Raw genomic sequence first — 18192 nt, 5'->3', positions numbered from 1 at the left:
ATATAGATATATATATATATATATATAGATATAGATATATAGATATAGATATATATATAGATATAGATATATATATATATATAGATATATATATAGATATATATATAGATATAGATATATAGATATAGATATATATAGACAACACATTTTAGAAAAATCTATTGAAGAGAGCTCTGTGACAGGTAAACCTCATGCTGCAGCCACCAAAACAAGCATCTCACTAATACTTGCATGCATGAGCAGTGCTGAATGGAGTTGACGTTAATGCCATCAGGGGCTCCCAATATGAGACATTTACTGACCATTACAAGCTCCGAACTTCAAAACAATGCCAGATAAAGGCTTCCCCATTTCTAACAACCAGGGTGCAACAAGTAGCTTGCATCACGCCTTTTAATGTTTAAAATATCAGAAGAATAGATAGAATGTTCACCAGCTTGCAGATTGCATTCATATTTTTGGTCGACTGGAACACTGAACGGTGCACGTTGTCAGGCCCATCGCTACTTGCGTGAGAATTCGCTCTGCATGGTCCCCCTCTCAAGGACTTTGAGATCCCCCACCGCTTTGGTCCCCGCCTGGATCCATGGAGACAGACAATTGTCTGAGAATTGATGGTCAATGTTTATCCAAGGCGGCTGACTGGCCACGGCTCTCTAGTTTACTTGTGAATTTGCGGTTAAATAGCAGTTTAGAGAGAACTAGCGTGGCGTTGTCTAGCGTGCACATCTCTCTAGACGCCTTGCAGTGAAGCACTTTCAGTGCACCCAATAGTGAGCCGCAGCAGGTAATATTCACATCTAAAATGATGCCAATGGCTTCAATGTTGTAATGGGCGGAAGAAAATAGAGTATGACAACTGTGTTCTACTCCACATAGCCGATATGCTCAGATATAATCGAGAATTGTATTATCGATGACACAATTGCTGCAGCCTGAGCAAGTGTCAAGACAGGGACAAAAATGGAATTGTTTCCCATAGACAGTTGTGCCGGGAAAGCGTGCTATATTTAACAACAGAATTGATTGGTATGACTCAAAACACAGACGTTTTGATACAAGAAGGGATAAAACACCAGCACCAGTGAACACATCCTCATTGACTCCGCTGTTCTGCTTGTGCGCGCGCATATTTGTCAAGTGGGATTAGGGTATTCTTATAAATTCTTTTAAAACACCACTTAAAGTCAAAATGTAAATATCACATGACGGCGTATTGACACTCATCCAAGAGGCCTCATTAGCTCCGGGAGTTTCATCAATATAAAGAAGGGAAATACATTATTTAAAATACGCAGATTCATAACGGATTTAAATTGGAGAAGACAAGTTGAATAAGGAACTAATAGTCTTAATATCCAAGTTAACAATATAAGAGAAATAATAAATAAACTTTACATCCATATGTAGTTTAACAAAGAAAAATAAACCACAATAAATATCATAATAATGATTGACCGTTTTAGCGCAGCATAACCTTCTAATACGCATTATCATCGAGCGCCTCATCCCGTCACCCGCTCATATTTTCCTGAGCTGATTTCAAAGGAGGATGTTGCAGGAAATGTTGGCTGCTCGGCTGTTTTTTTTCGGCGCTGCTAAACCTCTGGAAACGTACAAGACCGCGAGTTAAATAATAATAAACCATAGAGTGAATATATTTATGAATTAGTAAAATTGTGCTCGCGATATTCAAAGCATAAGAATACCACTGAGCTGCGGGACAGAGGAGGAAGTCAACAGCCCAGCGGAACATAACATCTCGCCGACAAAAGCGAGCCAGTTCCCCGGCTCGGTCTCGTGTGCTCTCTCTCCCCTTCGCCGGGTCTCACAGACCGACCGATAGCGCAACTTCTGTAACGATGTTGACATATTCACACAACACTGACTGGGGCAGGGTGGTGTTTCACGGCAAAGCCCTTTTGAGTTTCCAAACACCTTTTTATAAGTCCGAAGTCTGTCCCCTCCACCCGAGCTGTTAAAAAACCACGCCCACGCAGCCACACAATTGGTCCGAAAGCGTCAAAGAGCCAATCAAACGGAGCGCTGCTGCTCGTAACATGCAACACATCCATACAGTATGAAGCCCAATGGGCCACAGAGGCGCTAGGAAAATCACGGAGCTGGGACCTTACCACCTCTCTCTCTCTCTCTCTTTCTCTCTCTCTGGCCGTCAGCGGACTGCTTTCTCTGCACACGTCTTTCCCTGAAATGTGTGTGTGCGTGAAAGAGAGAGGAGGAATAAAGTGTGTGTGCGCGCGCGAGGGTGCATGTCCGGAGCAAGTAAAGGCAGGGGGATTATTCGGCGCTATCGAAATATTTCAACACGTCGCCCGTCGCTGCAGGACTGAAGCCAATAAGAAGGAACGCATTTTAACAGGAATGCCGATATTGTAAACAGCAGCAGAAGAGAAAGAATGCGCCGCAGTCAATTAAGTGACTCACCCAAGTTGGTTTAATTCGACTAATGTCCGCAAGCCAGCGAGACACAGAAAGGTGTCCGATGTGCGTCGACCTCTGAAGAAAATCGGTCTCTCAGCACTTTTGCAGAATTATGGAGAACATTTTTACATTTCTCTCTCCAGACTTTTGATCACAGCGCAGCAAAAGACTATAGAGATCCCCAGACAATTCGTGAAAAAAACAAGTGGGTGCTTTTTTTTCTGCAGAGCTGAAGTAGGAGTTTCCAAAGCTTTCCAATTTCAGATTCATTTTTTCCTCTTTTTTATTTTGTCTTCATTGAACGCAGACTTCACTGTTGGTAAAAAAAACATTGATATAGTTTCACATCAAATCAGTCGTCTACAGTTTGTTGCCTGCACTTGAATGAACTTCCTGATGAGAGATCCAGTCATACAGGGATCAAGTATGGCATATCATCCGTTTTTACCTCACCGGGGTCCGGAATTTGCCATGAGTGCAATGCTGGGTCACCAGCCTCACTTCTTCCCGGCTCTGGCTCTCCCTCACGGCGGCTCACTCTCTCTGCCGGGCGCCCTGGGAAAGCCGATCATGGACCAGCTGATGGGAGCCGCGGAGAGCGGGCTCCACTTCACTTCGCTGGGGCACCAGGCTGCGGCCGCCCACCTCAGGCCCATGAAGACTCTGGAGCCTGAGGAGGAGGTGGAAGACGACCCTAAAGTTCACCTGGAAGCCAAGGAGCTTTGGGAACTCTTCCACAAGAGAGGCACCGAGATGGTGATCACAAAATCCGGAAGGTGAAACTGATTTTTTTTTTTTGGTGTGTGTGTGTGTGTGTGTAAATACACTTTCTGACACCTGTTGTGTTTATTGATAACTCACGATGGAGGGATTTTTTATTTTATATAGATAAATTAATAGATTTAGACATTTATACAGAAGCCAAATGGAGTATATCTCTACAGTTCCACTGCATATTTCATGCAAAGCTCTCAAGCCTTAATCTAATGTATATTAATTCAACTTGGATTGCAGCATGACTGTCTCACAATTGTTATGTGGATATGACATTTGTTGCACGATAATGTGTTTTCACTACAACACAATAACATGACCCAAAAGAATCTGTACATAGATAAGAATTTTATCTTGACAGAAAAACTAAGACAAAGCTGCCAGAGCCTGTGTGTAGATACAATAACATGTGTACAAACATGTAATGATGGCAAATCAGCTGTTGCTGTAACATTATTTTGTCAAATAATGTGGGGCCTGTAGCTGCTGTATTATGAATACTAAGCCTCCAATTACAGTAGCTACATATGGCTTGCTTATAATCCTATTGTTCATTTTAAAGTCCGGTTTGTCAAAACTAAGTGACCGATTATTTCCCTGAAATGTGGAGCTCTGACTGAATTATTATTATCGTCATCATCACAGTGATAGTATACAAAGATGGCTGCTGTAGACTGTGTCTGTAGGCCTTTAGAGGCATTAAAATTCAAGACACCATCCAAACAGCGTTGGCGTTTCCTCATCAGAAATATAGTGGAAGAACCATACGTTTGTTTACTCGACTTTTTACTCGCGGGACACTTTTTCGGCTGATTCATCTCAAGCAGATACAGTTAAAACAGGCTGCACCACAAAACTTATCAAACGGATGCAACAAACTTTTAAATACTAAATCGTATATCGTGTCAATAACAATATACATATTTTCGTTATATTGTTGAATATTTGAAGCATATTTCTATTTGCCACGGCACGAGTGCTTATCGTTTGTTTTGCTTTGTCACAGGCGGATGTTCCCCCCGTTCAAAGTGAGGTGCACGGGTCTGGACAAAAAGGCCAAATATATTCTCTTGATGGATATTGTTGCAGCCGACGACTGTAGATACAAATTTCATAACTCCCGCTGGATGGTGGCAGGGAAGGCCGACCCCGAAATGCCAAAGAGGATGTACATTCACCCGGACAGTCCGGCTACTGGTGAACAGTGGATGTCAAAAGTCGTCAATTTTCACAAACTCAAGCTGACAAATAATATATCCGACAAGCATGGATTTGTAAGTTCAACCAATGTATGTCAATTTTCTTATTTATCAACATACCCTTTTATGAGCAAAATGTTTGACTGTTTGAATTTGTATTTATGTTTTATTTGAAGCATAGAACGTCATTAGTTTAAGGTGTATTCTCTTGTGGAAGATATGACCAAGATAACACATCATTACAAAATTACAACAACATTTAATGAAAATTGCTATATCATTATCTTGAGATAGTCTTAATTTGTAAAATTATTACACTTATTGCGAAAGATAATTAAATTGATATATGCAAGACACCCGTGAATATTTAACCAGCTTTATCAAACTGATTGAATATTACACCATAAATCATTTCTATTTAATAGAATACTTTATAATATTTGCAATTTTTAAATCACACTATTTTTTCACGATTTAATTCCTCCAAATTATATGACTTCTGATTTCAAATAAGAGCATTTTTGGAAGGTGATGTAATGTAATGTGAAGATATATTCTGTACAATGTTAGAGTAACTTCAATTATTTTGCGATTGTGTGTTGCAGACCATACTTAACTCGATGCACAAATATCAGCCTCGATTTCACATCGTGAGGGCCAACGATATTCTCAAACTCCCGTACAGTACCTTCAGGACTTACGTTTTTCCTGAAACAGATTTCATTGCCGTGACTGCTTATCAAAATGACAAGGTAAGCACAATTATTGCTCATACGCTTAAGGTTGTAGCTGAATGTTTACTCAAATGCAGCCTGTGTGTCAGACGCGCTTTCCTCCCTTGTCTTTCATGCTCTGCACCATTTTGTTGTCATAAAATATGAAAGACGTCATATCTGTTTGAGCCCGTGAGAGTGGAGTATCATAGTGTGGGGGTGATGTTGCGGGTATAAGTGCCATATTCACCAGCCTGTGGTAGGAAGGCAATACTTCGGAAGAATGTTACAGTTCTTCCTTTTATTTAATCACGTGGAAAGGATTTGGCATAGACCCAGACGCGCGCTCTCTCTCACTCTCTCTCTCTCTCTGCGTGCGTGTGTGTTTGTGTGAGTAAAACTGAAAGGGTTGGGGGTTGAGAAATGAGAAAAGAAGAGGGGCAACACTGTGCGGTTGAATGGAGAAAAAGAAAGAAAGGGGCGCATTTTGGTTGTGTCGGACTGTGTTGCATGGTGACATTTTGTGAGACATAAAAATAATGAAAATCATCTCCTCAACTCTTTGATATTGTTGGGAAACTATGGCACCCCATCCCTCTCCCCTCCCCATGCGCAGTGGTAACACTGCCGGAAGTACTGTGGTAGTAAAGTTTTTCAATACACAACAAAATCCGCATGTTTCATTCATGGAAACGTGCCAATTTGAGAACACGTGTGTTCACACGAATATTAGTATTTAGTTTTGATATCTAAAAGCAAAAATAATATCCATGTGTTATAATGCAATTATAAATAAGCCACAGCTTTGGGGCTTCACCTGCAATTGTAAAATGAGACGCATTTAGTGTGAATACTATAGGGAAATAAAATTCAAGTCGCTAATATTTACGCATCATTTTATGTATTTCAGATAACCCAGCTGAAAATTGACCATAATCCATTTGCTAAAGGATTCCGTGACACGGGTAATGGAAGACGGGAAAAGAGGTAAGAAAAGTGCATTGCAAAGGAAAAAAAACAACCAAAACACTTTAGATGTCTTTAGATTTAAACATGGAGGCAGGCAGTGATCTCAGTGGATTAAGCTCGCGTCAAAGCTTCCTCATTAACCCGCAGGGAGTGTGGCTCTTTACAGTTTCTAATCAAATAGCTTAATAGGCTATAGTGCACTATAATACATAGCACTGGTTGTAATAGAAACTGCAGCAGGGTTGTGTTTGATGCCTTTGCTTTCATTACTTCACTTGCTAATTTGTTTTTGGCAATTTTAAATGTATCCCAAAACGTTGGATGTTTAAAATCAAATTGTACTCATTGAAAATGGGAAGAGTGAAGTGACAAGATTGATAGATAAATTACTTAAGTTACTACATCAATGGCACTGTAAAGGATCTCATGAACATAGGCGAGTCAGTCGCACAGTCAGGAGCTTCATTATCTAAGGTGTTCAGTTTAAAAAAGCTTCCACACCACTCATCGTGCTGCTGATATCGTTTCTGACCCGAGAGATGTGATATAGTAACCTGGGTACTTGTGCACAGGAAACAGCTGGCTCTGCAATCCATGCGCTCATACGAGGAGCAGCAAAAAAAGGAGAACGGGGCTTCAGACGACTCCTCTGGAGAGCAGGCTTCCATTAAGTGCTTCGGCCAGGCCTCGTCCCCTGCCGTGTCTACCGCGGGCCCCCCACACATGAAAGGTGAGCTGACAGACCCCACAAGCCAGTCACAGCTCCGATCACAAGTCGTGTGTAAAGTCGTAAAATTTCTATTGTGGCAAGAATTTTTACAAGGTAATGTGTTGAAGAAGAGTCAACTTTAGGAATGCCCAGCCCAAGTAAAGCATGTCTGCATTGACTGGTTTATTGAGATTAACAGTAAAACATTGAAGAGACGATTATCTGTCGAACAACATGTCAGAAATCATTTTCGGTTAATCTGCAAAGAAATACACGATAGACTAAATTATAGAAACTAATGCCTTGTAGCATATACTTTGCCAAATATAATTGGAAACAATGGGGACTTCCATATAGATCATATTAATCACCAATATGGATATATAGTAAAAATTAAAAATTAAAATATTTCGGGTCCATTACGTATTCCACATGTGGGAGCCAGATACAATATGGCTGATAACGGGAGGAACAGTTTTTTTTTTAATGATTCACCAATGTGCAGAAAGGCAACTGATTCTTATATATATTCCACTCCTCCTATTTTTGGCAGATTTCTGTGACAGCGATGAGGAGAGCGACGATGAGAGCAAAGATGGACACATCAAAGATGGTCCAGACTCCAGCAAGATTTCCACGACTACCAAAGACGGGAAGGATCACGAGGCGAGCCCAGCTAAGGGGCACCCCTTTAGCAACAATGACTCTAGCAGCAGGACCCGCGACGGCGGTCCTAGGACTGAGAAAAGCCAGGCAGACTCACGACAGAGCCCCATCACCGTCATCTCCAGCACCACCCGCTCCGGAGAAGACCTCAAGAGCCCGAGTCTGGAACAACCCAAAACGGACGAGTGCAGGTCAATAAGCAAAGACAGTTTCATGCCTTTGACAGTTCAGACTGACAGCCCGCACATAGGCCACGGACACTTTCCTAATTTTGGATTTCCAACAGGCCTCACGGGACAACAGTTTTTCAATCACCTTGGGAGCGCGCATCCGTTTCTCTTGCACCCCAGTCAGTTCAACATGGGGGGTGCGTTCTCAAACATGGCCGCGGGCATGGGGCCACTATTGGCAGCCGTGTCCACTGGAGGGGTTAGCACCATGGACACGACCGGCATGGCATCACCTTCGCAAAGCTTGACGGGAGCGCCAGGCCTACCCTTTCATCTGCAGCAACACGTCTTGGCATCACAGGTAAAACCTGTTTTTTGGGCCTCGGCCTACTCCGCGCCTCGAGTGAAGCACACGTTGTAATGTACAGCAGACTGCCGGCCCATGTGCCAGATATTTAAATATCTTTATTGCCTTCGTCATCGAGTTCATGCGAATGTTTTTGATCATAACTGTGAGAGAGATAACGAGAAACTAGTGTACTTGTGTTAATTTTTGTTTTGCTGTCAAATGGGCTAATGTTCAAAGTAAAGTTAGGCAAATGCAACAGCTGACTAATCTATTAGAAACCCACCTTTATGTTTTCTCTTGGCATTGTTGTTATAGATATAAACTATCATTCATTAAAAAAAATAGATTTAAAAGACAGCGAGCACATTGCAACAACTAGAAGTGTTAGGCAATCCTCTATGCCTGATCTCATTAGTCGGTTTTAGAGCCACATAGCGAGTATTAAAATTCCTTAGAGAAACATTATACTTTAAGAGACAACAAAGTTGTCTTTTTCCATTTAATATCAAAGTGTTTTAGTTGCACCCCGTTGCTTGATTGCAGCAACAGATAATAGGATTGCTTTGTATTTGCATTTCAAATTCTTGAGCGCCAAAGCTGTTTACATGCTCGGCGTTGAAGCTTTGCAGCACAATATTTTGTTATGACTATATCTGTGAAAGCCGGTGTGAATGGAGGCATTGAAAACATACAGATTTATAGACTAAATCAAGTTGCACCGTTCATAAGCTAAGTGTCAGCGTGATTAGCGGTGCAACAATCCAACAACAACACGAAACCAACCTTGGGGACAGCGAAAGTAAATCAGGTCACTTTAAATCACCATTTTTACGCATTTGTTCCACGACATTAATCCAGAACATGCAGATGCAACAGGCTGGGAAAAAAAGTGTATCATCCTACATTTCCTCTCGTGTTTTTGTATGTATAGGCCTATCTTTATTTTGCTTTTGGTAGCCTAAATGTTGTGATGTTACAGTACACAGAAGTATATTGTTGTTTCTCACACTCATGCTTCTCCGTTTCTCCACAGGGCCTCGCCATGTCTCCGTTTGGCAGTTTGTTCCCCTATCCGTACACGTACATGGCCGCTGCAGCTGCAGCCTCCTCCGCTGCCTCCTCCGCGGTGCACCGGCACCCGTTCCTGAACGCAGTGCGCCCCCGACTCAGGTACAACCCTTACTCCATCCCCATGACGGTACCGGACAGCACCTTGCTCACCACCGCGATGCCCCCCATGGCCGGCAGCGGAATCGAGCTGAAGGGAGACGGCATTGTTCCGGCCAGCCCCGTGTCTGGTGTCACCCTGGATTCCACATCGGAGGTGACCAGTCACTCGTCCACCATGTCCCCAAAAACTTGCACGGAGAAAGACGCCGCCAACGAGCTACAGAGCATCCAGCGGCTGGTCAGCGGGCTCGACTCGAATCAGGACAGGCCAAGGAGCGGGTCCCCCTAGGTTCTCTCTTTTTTTTTTTTGTTTGTTTTTTTTTTTGTTTTTTTTTTTTAAAACACACCACCTGCTTCTCGTCTCATTATTGTCATGAAAGGTGAAAAAGTGTTGACGGTGATGAAGACATTAACAGTAGGAGGACACTCGTAGATTCATGCAGGTTTAAAAAAAAAAAAAACGGGGAAAAAACACGAACTGTTGGACGTTTTAGTTTCTGAAATGCACTTTGGTTAATACGCATCTGATATGTATATGTTTTCTTCTTTTGTTTTTTGTTAAATTAAACAACACTTGTATCCTGTCATTTGAATACCGTACAAGTATTGAAACTGAAAAGTTGGCATGGGTGTGACTTGCAGATTTAGGAGAAGTTCCTGCTGTGTCCGGTCTCTGAACTTTATTGTACACGAGGAGAAATGTGTTTTAATATGCACTCTGAATTGATTACTTATTTGAATTCACTACCGTTTAACCTACCTTATAAAGACTGCTGTATTTTGTTGTACACTATTAATTGATTGATTGGCCAAATGTTGCATGCCCCCTAAAACCCCAATGAATGTTATTTTAACACTAAAATTGGAAAGGTTTTGAATATAATTAACACTATAATTAACACACTCTTTTTGCTTCATTTTTATTCTTAATGAGGTAACCAATTTCAATACAATTTATTTTTCTTCATGCCTTTTTTTAAATCAGAACTGGCCTATTGACATGACTGGTGCTCCGGGATTAAGCTATGGCCCAAGCATGCGGAATTTAGCCCAAATGTCCAACAGGCAAAGAGAAGCAGAAATTTAAATATAAAAAAAATAAAAAGGTAGCATTGATTAAAAAGGTGTACATAGGAATATATAAAATATTTATGTAATTATTTCATATTGTTATTGCGTGTAAATACAACGGAGTAGTTTGTTTCTAGGGATCTGTTCTTAATTTATTGTCGATATACCTGTGTAAAGATAGTTTGTGGGCTATTATCCCTTTGTTGTCATCTGCATTTATACCCCTCTTAAAATATGGACTTTACTCCTCCCCAAATATCCATTGAGGTAGTTATTCACACTAATGTGCCATTGTATTTTCATTTGTTGTCCCCGTGTGTGAAGTGCTACTGTTTTAAAACGGATTGAAAAGCGACAACGCACTGCACCAATGGCTTGGGAAAAAATATATCTATTCTTTTCTTGAGAAGAGCAAAAGAAGCGTCGTTGAAGTGTGATAAACGTGGACTATTTTTTCTGTTATTAAAATACTTTGCGAACCTGATCGTACCAGTGCCGCATAATCGAAAATATGAAGGTTTCTTTTGTGTTTCTCAATGGGTTATGTTGTATTAGAGTTATGTCTAGTTTACAACATCGACATCGTGTTCTTGAAAGTTTCAATAAAATATTGAAATGCCCTTTATGCGTGTCCCTCGCTTTAACCCATCACAGATGAGAATTACACAAATGGTCACCTTTGCAAATCTAAAATCAGCTGATAAAGGCTGACACTTCGAGGCATATTGTCCAACATTATTTTTTCTGTCACCATGTTTCCACTCGGTTTTGGGAGGCCCGCTTACTCCACTTCAGTGTACTCCATGTTCAAAAAGTCCAGATGTTCAAAAAAGATAAGATAAGAAGCAAAGACCCTCTCAACTCCAGAGACCATACCTGGGATTCCTACCTGGACAAGGGGCCGCGCACTATAATTTAGTGTATTTTAATGGTCTCCTTGCAGGGCATTTCAGTTACAGTAATAGACAGGAATACATTTTAAAAAAAAATAAAGAAATCAAGAAATGTAGGCATATTTTGAATGTATTCCTAAAAAGAAATGACATACAAAAAGCAATTTGGCCAAGGTCAGTTGTATGGTGAATTGCAATTTGAGCTCAACCAAAAGCGCCCCTCAGTCCCTGCATGTGTCAGTCATGCGGGTTTAAATGTTTTGCAGTGTGACAGCACGAGAGGACTCAAATTAATCTGACAATTCTAATGCATCGACGTGTTTGGGCCGGAGTGAGAGACTATGAAATCCCTTGATGGCCCTCTCTATTGCACCTCGTGTCATGAGTTTATCAACACCATATCTTTATTTGTATATTGTCTGGTTAATGTGTAGCGAGCCTGGCGCTGGAGGATGGGTGCGAACGTGACACAAGCCGTCTCAATTGGTCTGTCTTATTGCTCACCTGGCGCCCCCGATGAGCATATCTTCCATTTTATTGCACGGAAGGCGACAATGCGTCTGTAATCAAACCAAGACACGACGCCCCCAAGCGGCTACAACGCTGGTTTATTTAACCGCACAACAAACCAAAGTCAGATCCTGGGTGAGAACTCGCTGAGAGTTCAGTGATAAAGACGATCTAACCTGGTCACACAGCAAATTGCAAATTCGTTTAATGTGAGGTGAGAAAAAAAAAATATATATATATAATCTGTTCCATACAACTTGAGTCTCTAAACGTATTAAGTAAAATGAGTGTGGCTGGTCAACATCCCTGTGCCTGATCACACAGATATTAGAAGTTATGGCATAAGGGAATTAAATTATTTGAAAGACGAGACTTATTCAGTCATTCAAAACCAAATAGCCTTCAGGCTAGTGTGTGCCAAACATGTCCATTGAATGTCGTTTAATTGTGGCAGCCATACACTGTTAAAAGGTCAACCTGAAGGCCTTTACATAGTTTGATCTAAGCACCTTGTGTTTATTTGGCCTGCGCTTGTTGATTTCAGATATTTTGTTGAATATTTGCTGCTTCACAGTTTTGACCCTGTTCACCCTCCAGCTGTGTCCAACTAAATACGATATTAAACTTCAAAAAGTCCAGCGTCAAAAGCCTCGATTTATGGCAAGTGTGTCTGCTTGGTGCTAGAAGAAAGTGTCTCAGCGTCGGCCTTTACTCAAGAGGTTCGATTTTTAATGTTGGACCAACAGGTTGCTTTGACTCACATCACGGGCCCGTAGCGCCATCTAGCGGCAGTAAGCCATGGACGACTGGAAGAACTGCAACGTTTCTCTTCTAAACTGTCCTCAATGTGACTGGTTCAGTTATTGGCTGATGGTATTTTTTAAAGGGATCATTACATTTGTTTATCATGAAAATTGATAAACTCTGGTGATTTAATAAATCTATAGTTTCGAAATTGTTGTGTGGAAATAAAGGGTATTTCACCCACCACAGATACTCGTGTCCAAATGCAGGGTCACTGGTTCTCCAAAAGGATTCAGTGTTTTTTATCAAAAATAGGAAGCTGCCGAATGCAGATATTCAAATCATTGGTTAAATCTATAAACAAATATAATCAAACACATGAGGAGGAAAGAAAAAATGGCAATATGACGCTTAAAAAAGGACCAAAAAAAAAGATCTATGCAACTTTGAGAATAAACCCCAAATTATAAATCCCCGTTTAAAAGCGTTTATACATTTTTTAACATGGACACAACTTGTATTGACTACCCAGCCCTGTAGTCAATAACCCTGATTAAGTTATTAACTCCATCTCTGACAACCTTTTTAGAAGAGAGCAGACGTGACGATCTTTTATAGGTCTATTCCTAAATAACTATTTCATGTACAAACAGGATGTTTGATTGAGTGAAGCCGACTAATGTCTCGTGGTAAAATGTGCATCTTGTTAATAGATGTTTTCTGCATCATCAAGTTGCATTCCAAGAATGTGTTTCAACATGATCTCTGATTTCAGATGCTGCCGAGTGGATCATAAATTACATACGGGGTCGTAGGTGTGTCTGTATACGTTGGAATGGGAGATGTTCGTAGCTCTTTGCTTTTGATAATTGTAAAGGGACATATTGATTTTTGCCATAAGTTGATCAGTTTTTGTTCATATATCAGATCTGACATCGGATTTCTTCATTGTGTCTCAGCTTGAGGTTCTCCATTTACAGTAACTTTTACCAGACAGTTATTGTAACCATTTCTAATACTCAGTACGATGAATTTGTACCATAAAAATTTCAACTGCACCAACAGTAAACACCTATAAATAAAGAAAGGTGGTAAACTGAAGGTAAGTGCCTTAAGCAAAGGTTTTATTCAAAGCAGTTGAAGAGTGAGTGAATCTATTATGAACCGACATAACAAAGGAGCAGTGTAACTGCTGGCTAAGACTCTGTACTGAGAACAATAACAGCTTAGCTTTTAAATATTTCCATTGTTTAATGGCAATTACAGTATTAAGGTTTTTATTATAATACTCTGTAGGTGCAGTCAGAGTCGTGTTAAGAGCAACAGCAGTCTGTTCTCAACGTAATCCGTCTGTTGGCCAGCAAGAAAGGGCATGTTTATGATATTGCCGCTAGATTATTTATAACACAGTAAAAACAAAAACTTGAACATGCATTTATGTGCTCATCATTGAAAGTGACTGAAAGCAGTTATTTGAATTTAGAAAAATGACCGACAGAATTTGATGTGCTCTCATCCCACAGAATATTTTAATTGGTCCCAGTGAACATCTTCTGATTATGGTGTACTGTAAACAATCAGCATAGGATGCACTGAGGGATACTTTGATTGTGCTGTGGCAAAGAAACAGTCCAAAATCAGCAATCGAATGCCATGCCACAGGGGGAACAAAAAGGAAATACGTCAGTTTTCCTGCGATATCATGATGAACAAAAATCTTGCAGGCGATAATCACCAGAAGAGTAAGAATAAAAAAAGACAGAGTTTTCATTTATATGTAATCATCCATGGATTTTCTATTTCAGAGTGTCGTCTGTTGGTTGAGGGTAATGTGAATTCCTTTTAGTGCCATAGCTGCTCACTGTTATCTGAAGTGACAGCGCACTCTAGTGTCCAAAGAACATTACTACAGAAACAAGTTGTTGGTAGTGTTCCAATATGTAACTGATAGACGCTTAGTAAGAGTTGATGTTATAGAAAATAATAAAATTACTACATCAAACTCACTAATGATTATTGTATGCATGCATGCCAATGTCAAGATATTCTATAATAAACAGCAAAGGTTTTATTATTATGAAAAGAAAATCTCTATGCAAATGTACAAACCCATTTACTGACATCAAATTAAGTTAACAATTCTGCTACTGTTCTAATGTAATTAATTTCTGTTAAATAGATATTTTGTAATAATCCGATTATTATTATGATGATTATTATTGTGATTGTTGTCAATGTCTATGAACTTTGATTTCACTGAATTTGAAAAGTATTTGAAAAGTAAAGAAGAAGAAGCTGTGCCATTAACGGAGTAACACACTATATGTGAGAGGGGAAAAATGGAAATGATTACATGATTAGAGGAGGTGATTTTCAAAGGTGTGATGTTTCTCACAGGGGTGAAGCTCCCACCTGCTGTTAACTTTAATAAAATGAGATTCATCATCAGACGTGTTTCTACGCTATAAAATGAAGGTGTAACGATTATTTACAAATTGCGCAAAACGTGAAAAAGTGGAAAATAACATCTAATATGCAAAAGTACAACTGAAGCATCCAAGATATACAGGATGTGTCCATGCCTATATATTTATGCAAGGTGTCGCCTGAAGAAGAAAAAGGAGAAGCCTGTGTGTCAGGACTAAAACATCAAACAGAAAGGTGACAATGAGGCTTAAGGGTTTCAAAGACGTTGTGGAATGAAACTGTGCTTTCTGCCTGTGTGATTGTTTGTTTTACAGCAACAAGCCCAGGAGGAGGAAACCATACTTTTGTGTAGTGAGAAGGTGCAGCTCAGGATATCACTTCTGGGGATAAAGTTACATTGTTCTGAGGCATTTGCAGCTCACCGACATGCCTACCTGTCAGTCAATGAAATTCTCCATTTCTGGTGCCGTCAGCTCTAAGTGGACTCAGTCATAAAGCCCAACCCCGGAGCTGTCGAGGTGTGTTATGGCTTGCTGAAGGACATGATAGCGCAAGAATCTGTTGTTGAATCTGCTGTTCATATCACATTACAAAATGTAGTGGGAACATTGTCTTGTCTTTGACGAAACCAGCAGCTGTGCCATGTCAAAAAACATCTAAATTTGAATTAGATGCAGAATTATTTGTCTATAGTCTGTCCACGGATCCACTTCGGCTAAATGGCTTCTGCTTTGAGCCTTTCATGAGGGCACTTCATGGGTTTCGTGCAGCTCTCTTTGGCGGATTCACGCCATCTTTTCTTGGAATAATCATCCCTCAGTCTTCGATCCAAGTTAGTCTTGCTTATTTACTGTCAGTGGTGGAGGAGGGAGTCAGATCCCTAAAGTACTCAATTAAAAGTACTAATACCACACTGTGAAAATGCAACTAAATTAGTATAACTCCTCTATTCAAAACCTTAAAAAGGCTGTAGGCCTATGTATGATAAATATTATCAGTAAAATGTATTTTAAGCGTGAGAAGTAAAAGTACACATTGTGCAGCAAAACGATCCCCGTCAGTGTTTTACTTTTATAAATTACATTTAGATTCACACTACTGGTGAATTCATGTTCTTAGCTTTTTACTGCTGTAGTTCAATCTACAGCAAAGCATCATATTCTATAAGATCACACCTATGTAGTGCGCTATCCTGTGAGAACCACAAGCTTAGACATACAGCCCTGTTTTTAGTTTGCTGATGTTGTATTTTCCAGCAATCAAAGCTCATTTAGATTCAAAATTAAGAATACTTAAGCCTTCAGTTATCCGAAAAAAATAAAGAAAAATAAAGAAAATCACCAAATTTGGATATGCATGGTTTTTGCAGGACATAGAATGTATGAAAAACTGTAATTAACAAGTAACTAAAGAAGTGAGAAAAAATGTAGTAGAGTAAAAAGTACGCAACTTTGCGGAGTAAGATGTATAACGTTGCATACAATGGAAGTACTAGTGAAGTAACTCAAATTTGTACTTGAGTAGAGTACTTGAGTAAATGTACAACCACTGCTGAAATAGCAAAAAACTCTAAGTCCTCTCAAGGAGTACTGCTTCAGAATGCCAAACATTGAAAAATACAGCAAAAGCCTAAGAATAAATATAGGCAGCTTGTCTTTATAAAGCAATATGACCACTTACTGTGAATATACAAAATGGCATGCTATGTGTACAGACAAACAGACACTGAAGAAATTCAAGCTTTATTTCAATGCTGCATGTAAATGTATCAAATCTGAACAAACCCATAGCTACAAAAAGCGGGTCATAGTATGTTGATTATGAGAGGATTTATTTTTACGTAATTAGGAGAGCTTTCTAAACTCCAAGATGTTCTCTGATCACTATACTGTCATTTTTGATATGTTGATTTTGATAGAGAAATGAATCTTACTGATTAATATACCGGTTGTATGATGTCATTGATGTTTTTTTGTATATTTGTTTGTTTTTAATTAGTGCAATCTGACATATTACCAAAATAAGACAATGTAAGAATAACACAAGACAATAAGACTTATAATTACATGAAATGAATGAATGTTTGAATTGTTGACGTCTTTTCTTCATTTACAGAGAGTGTGTGCAATAAGAGCACTGAACCGATGGAGATCAAAGCACCTTAAACTACCAGAACAGCCAGTTATCATATTAACTCATATTTCTTCCAATAAAATGACAAAATTAAAGAAATTGTTCAAAAATAATATTAAAAGGTTCACTATACCATCTTTAGAACATAAATATAACAGCAAAAAAACTATTTGCTACGTAAAAACCGAGTGGAGTAATGTCCACCTGACCAGAGAATAAAGTCACTCTCTGTGTGTTTTGTAATCTGAGCTTCTCTGTGGTTTCTTTTAGTAGCCGGACCGGACATGCATGCAGATCAGCCCCTGTGCGTTTGTGTCCAACCGGCTAGCTAATCGCTGTCGCTCTGCACTGCGCTCACACGCTGTATACCGCTGACAACGCCCTCTTGACCCTTGCCCTCAGATTAACACTGTTAGCTCTGTCAGCACTGTTAGCACATTCAATGCTAACCAACGGCTGAACTGTCTACATGCTCTGTGCAGGCAATCGCAGCTCAGACTCTGAATGCCAAATTCTCCTTATTCATTTCAATAACCTTTTCAACAATGTAGTATATAGCGTACCTGACATTTGCAAACCCTAAAAGATAACCAGATGTATAAGAAAAGCAGGCCACATGTGTGGTATATCGTGTGAGTCATGATGCATTGTTTGCACATGCAAACCCACTGCTTCTCCGTTGTCTTCCACTAAATGGGTTCTTTACATGCTCTTCACTCATTCAAGTTTCTTAAATAGCAGCCCAAGTCTAGCCGCAGGATCCCTCCTTCTAAGAGAGGACGTTTAATCTCTACCATCAGCTGGAAGTTTAAATGAGCTGTGGGGAATAGGAGAAGACAGCCATCTTTCTCTTCACGGACCTAATAGTCTCCACCATCAGCAGCACTTCATACACAACCACTGGCTGGCAGATTAGAAGGAAGGCTCACCACAAACACAGACGGACTCACGCACCAGCACGCTAGTGAATTCAAGTCACATGCATGTGCTTTTATTTAAAGTATATTTGTGGAAATGCACAAATTGTAATATATACAAATGCATTCACACATGATGACCTTTCTTGGGCAATGCAGCAATCCACCCACACGCACGCAAACACATTTCTTTTGAGCTGGGATATATGACAGCAGCTTTGGTCGCACCACAGCCACCCTCTTTGTAACTCAACATCACTTTTCCAGGTTCCCCTTTTTCATCAAAGAGCTTTCTGGTTGCTTTATACACATCCATCATCCATGAACAGCACAAAG

General features: G+C 40.0%; 1 protein-coding gene across 2 annotated transcripts; it reads left to right on the top strand.

Moving 5' to 3' along the window:
- Window positions 1–2043: 2043 nt before the first annotated feature.
- On the top strand, window positions 2044–11544 carry tbx3a (T-box transcription factor 3a). 2 transcript variants are annotated; one of them, XM_031860325.1, is made up of 7 exons: window positions 2044–3218; window positions 4223–4490; window positions 5021–5167; window positions 6039–6115; window positions 6670–6827; window positions 7360–8003; window positions 9025–11544. In XM_031860325.1, exons 1-7 carry the CDS (start codon window positions 2827–2829, stop codon window positions 9448–9450), a joined length of 2112 nt encoding a protein of 703 aa, XP_031716185.1. In that variant the 5' UTR covers window positions 2044–2826; the 3' UTR covers window positions 9451–11544. The 2 variants fall into 2 exon arrangements, with proteins under 2 accessions (XP_031716185.1, XP_031716184.1); XM_031860324.1 differs by having other exon boundaries at window positions 2046–3218; window positions 4223–4505; window positions 9025–11543.
- Window positions 11545–18192: the final 6648 nt, after the last annotated feature.

The sequence above is a fragment of the Anarrhichthys ocellatus genome, unplaced genomic scaffold, assembly GCF_004355925.1.
Source record: "Anarrhichthys ocellatus isolate YVR2014 unplaced genomic scaffold, GSC_Weel_1.0 scaffold23, whole genome shotgun sequence".
Classification (NCBI taxonomy): Eukaryota; Metazoa; Chordata; class Actinopteri; order Perciformes; family Anarhichadidae; genus Anarrhichthys; species Anarrhichthys ocellatus.
The sequence above is the reverse complement of the archived record's forward strand: the minus strand, read 5'-3'. Positions and strand labels throughout refer to the sequence as shown.

What these genes read in the sequence shown, in the direction of transcription:
- tbx3a (XM_031860324.1), top strand. Translation starts at nt 2,827, where the DNA reads ATGAACTTCCTGATGAGAGATCCAGTCATACAGGGATCAAGTATGGCA. An exon ending in GTGATCACAAAATCCGGAAG is followed by an intron (nt 3,219 to 4,222) that starts GTGAAACTGATT and finishes GCTTTGTCACAG; the next exon opens with GCGGATGTTCCCCCCGTTCA. An exon ending in GGGCCCCCCACACATGAAAG is followed by an intron (nt 6,828 to 7,359) that starts GTGAGCTGACAG and finishes TATTTTTGGCAG; the next exon opens with ATTTCTGTGACAGCGATGAG.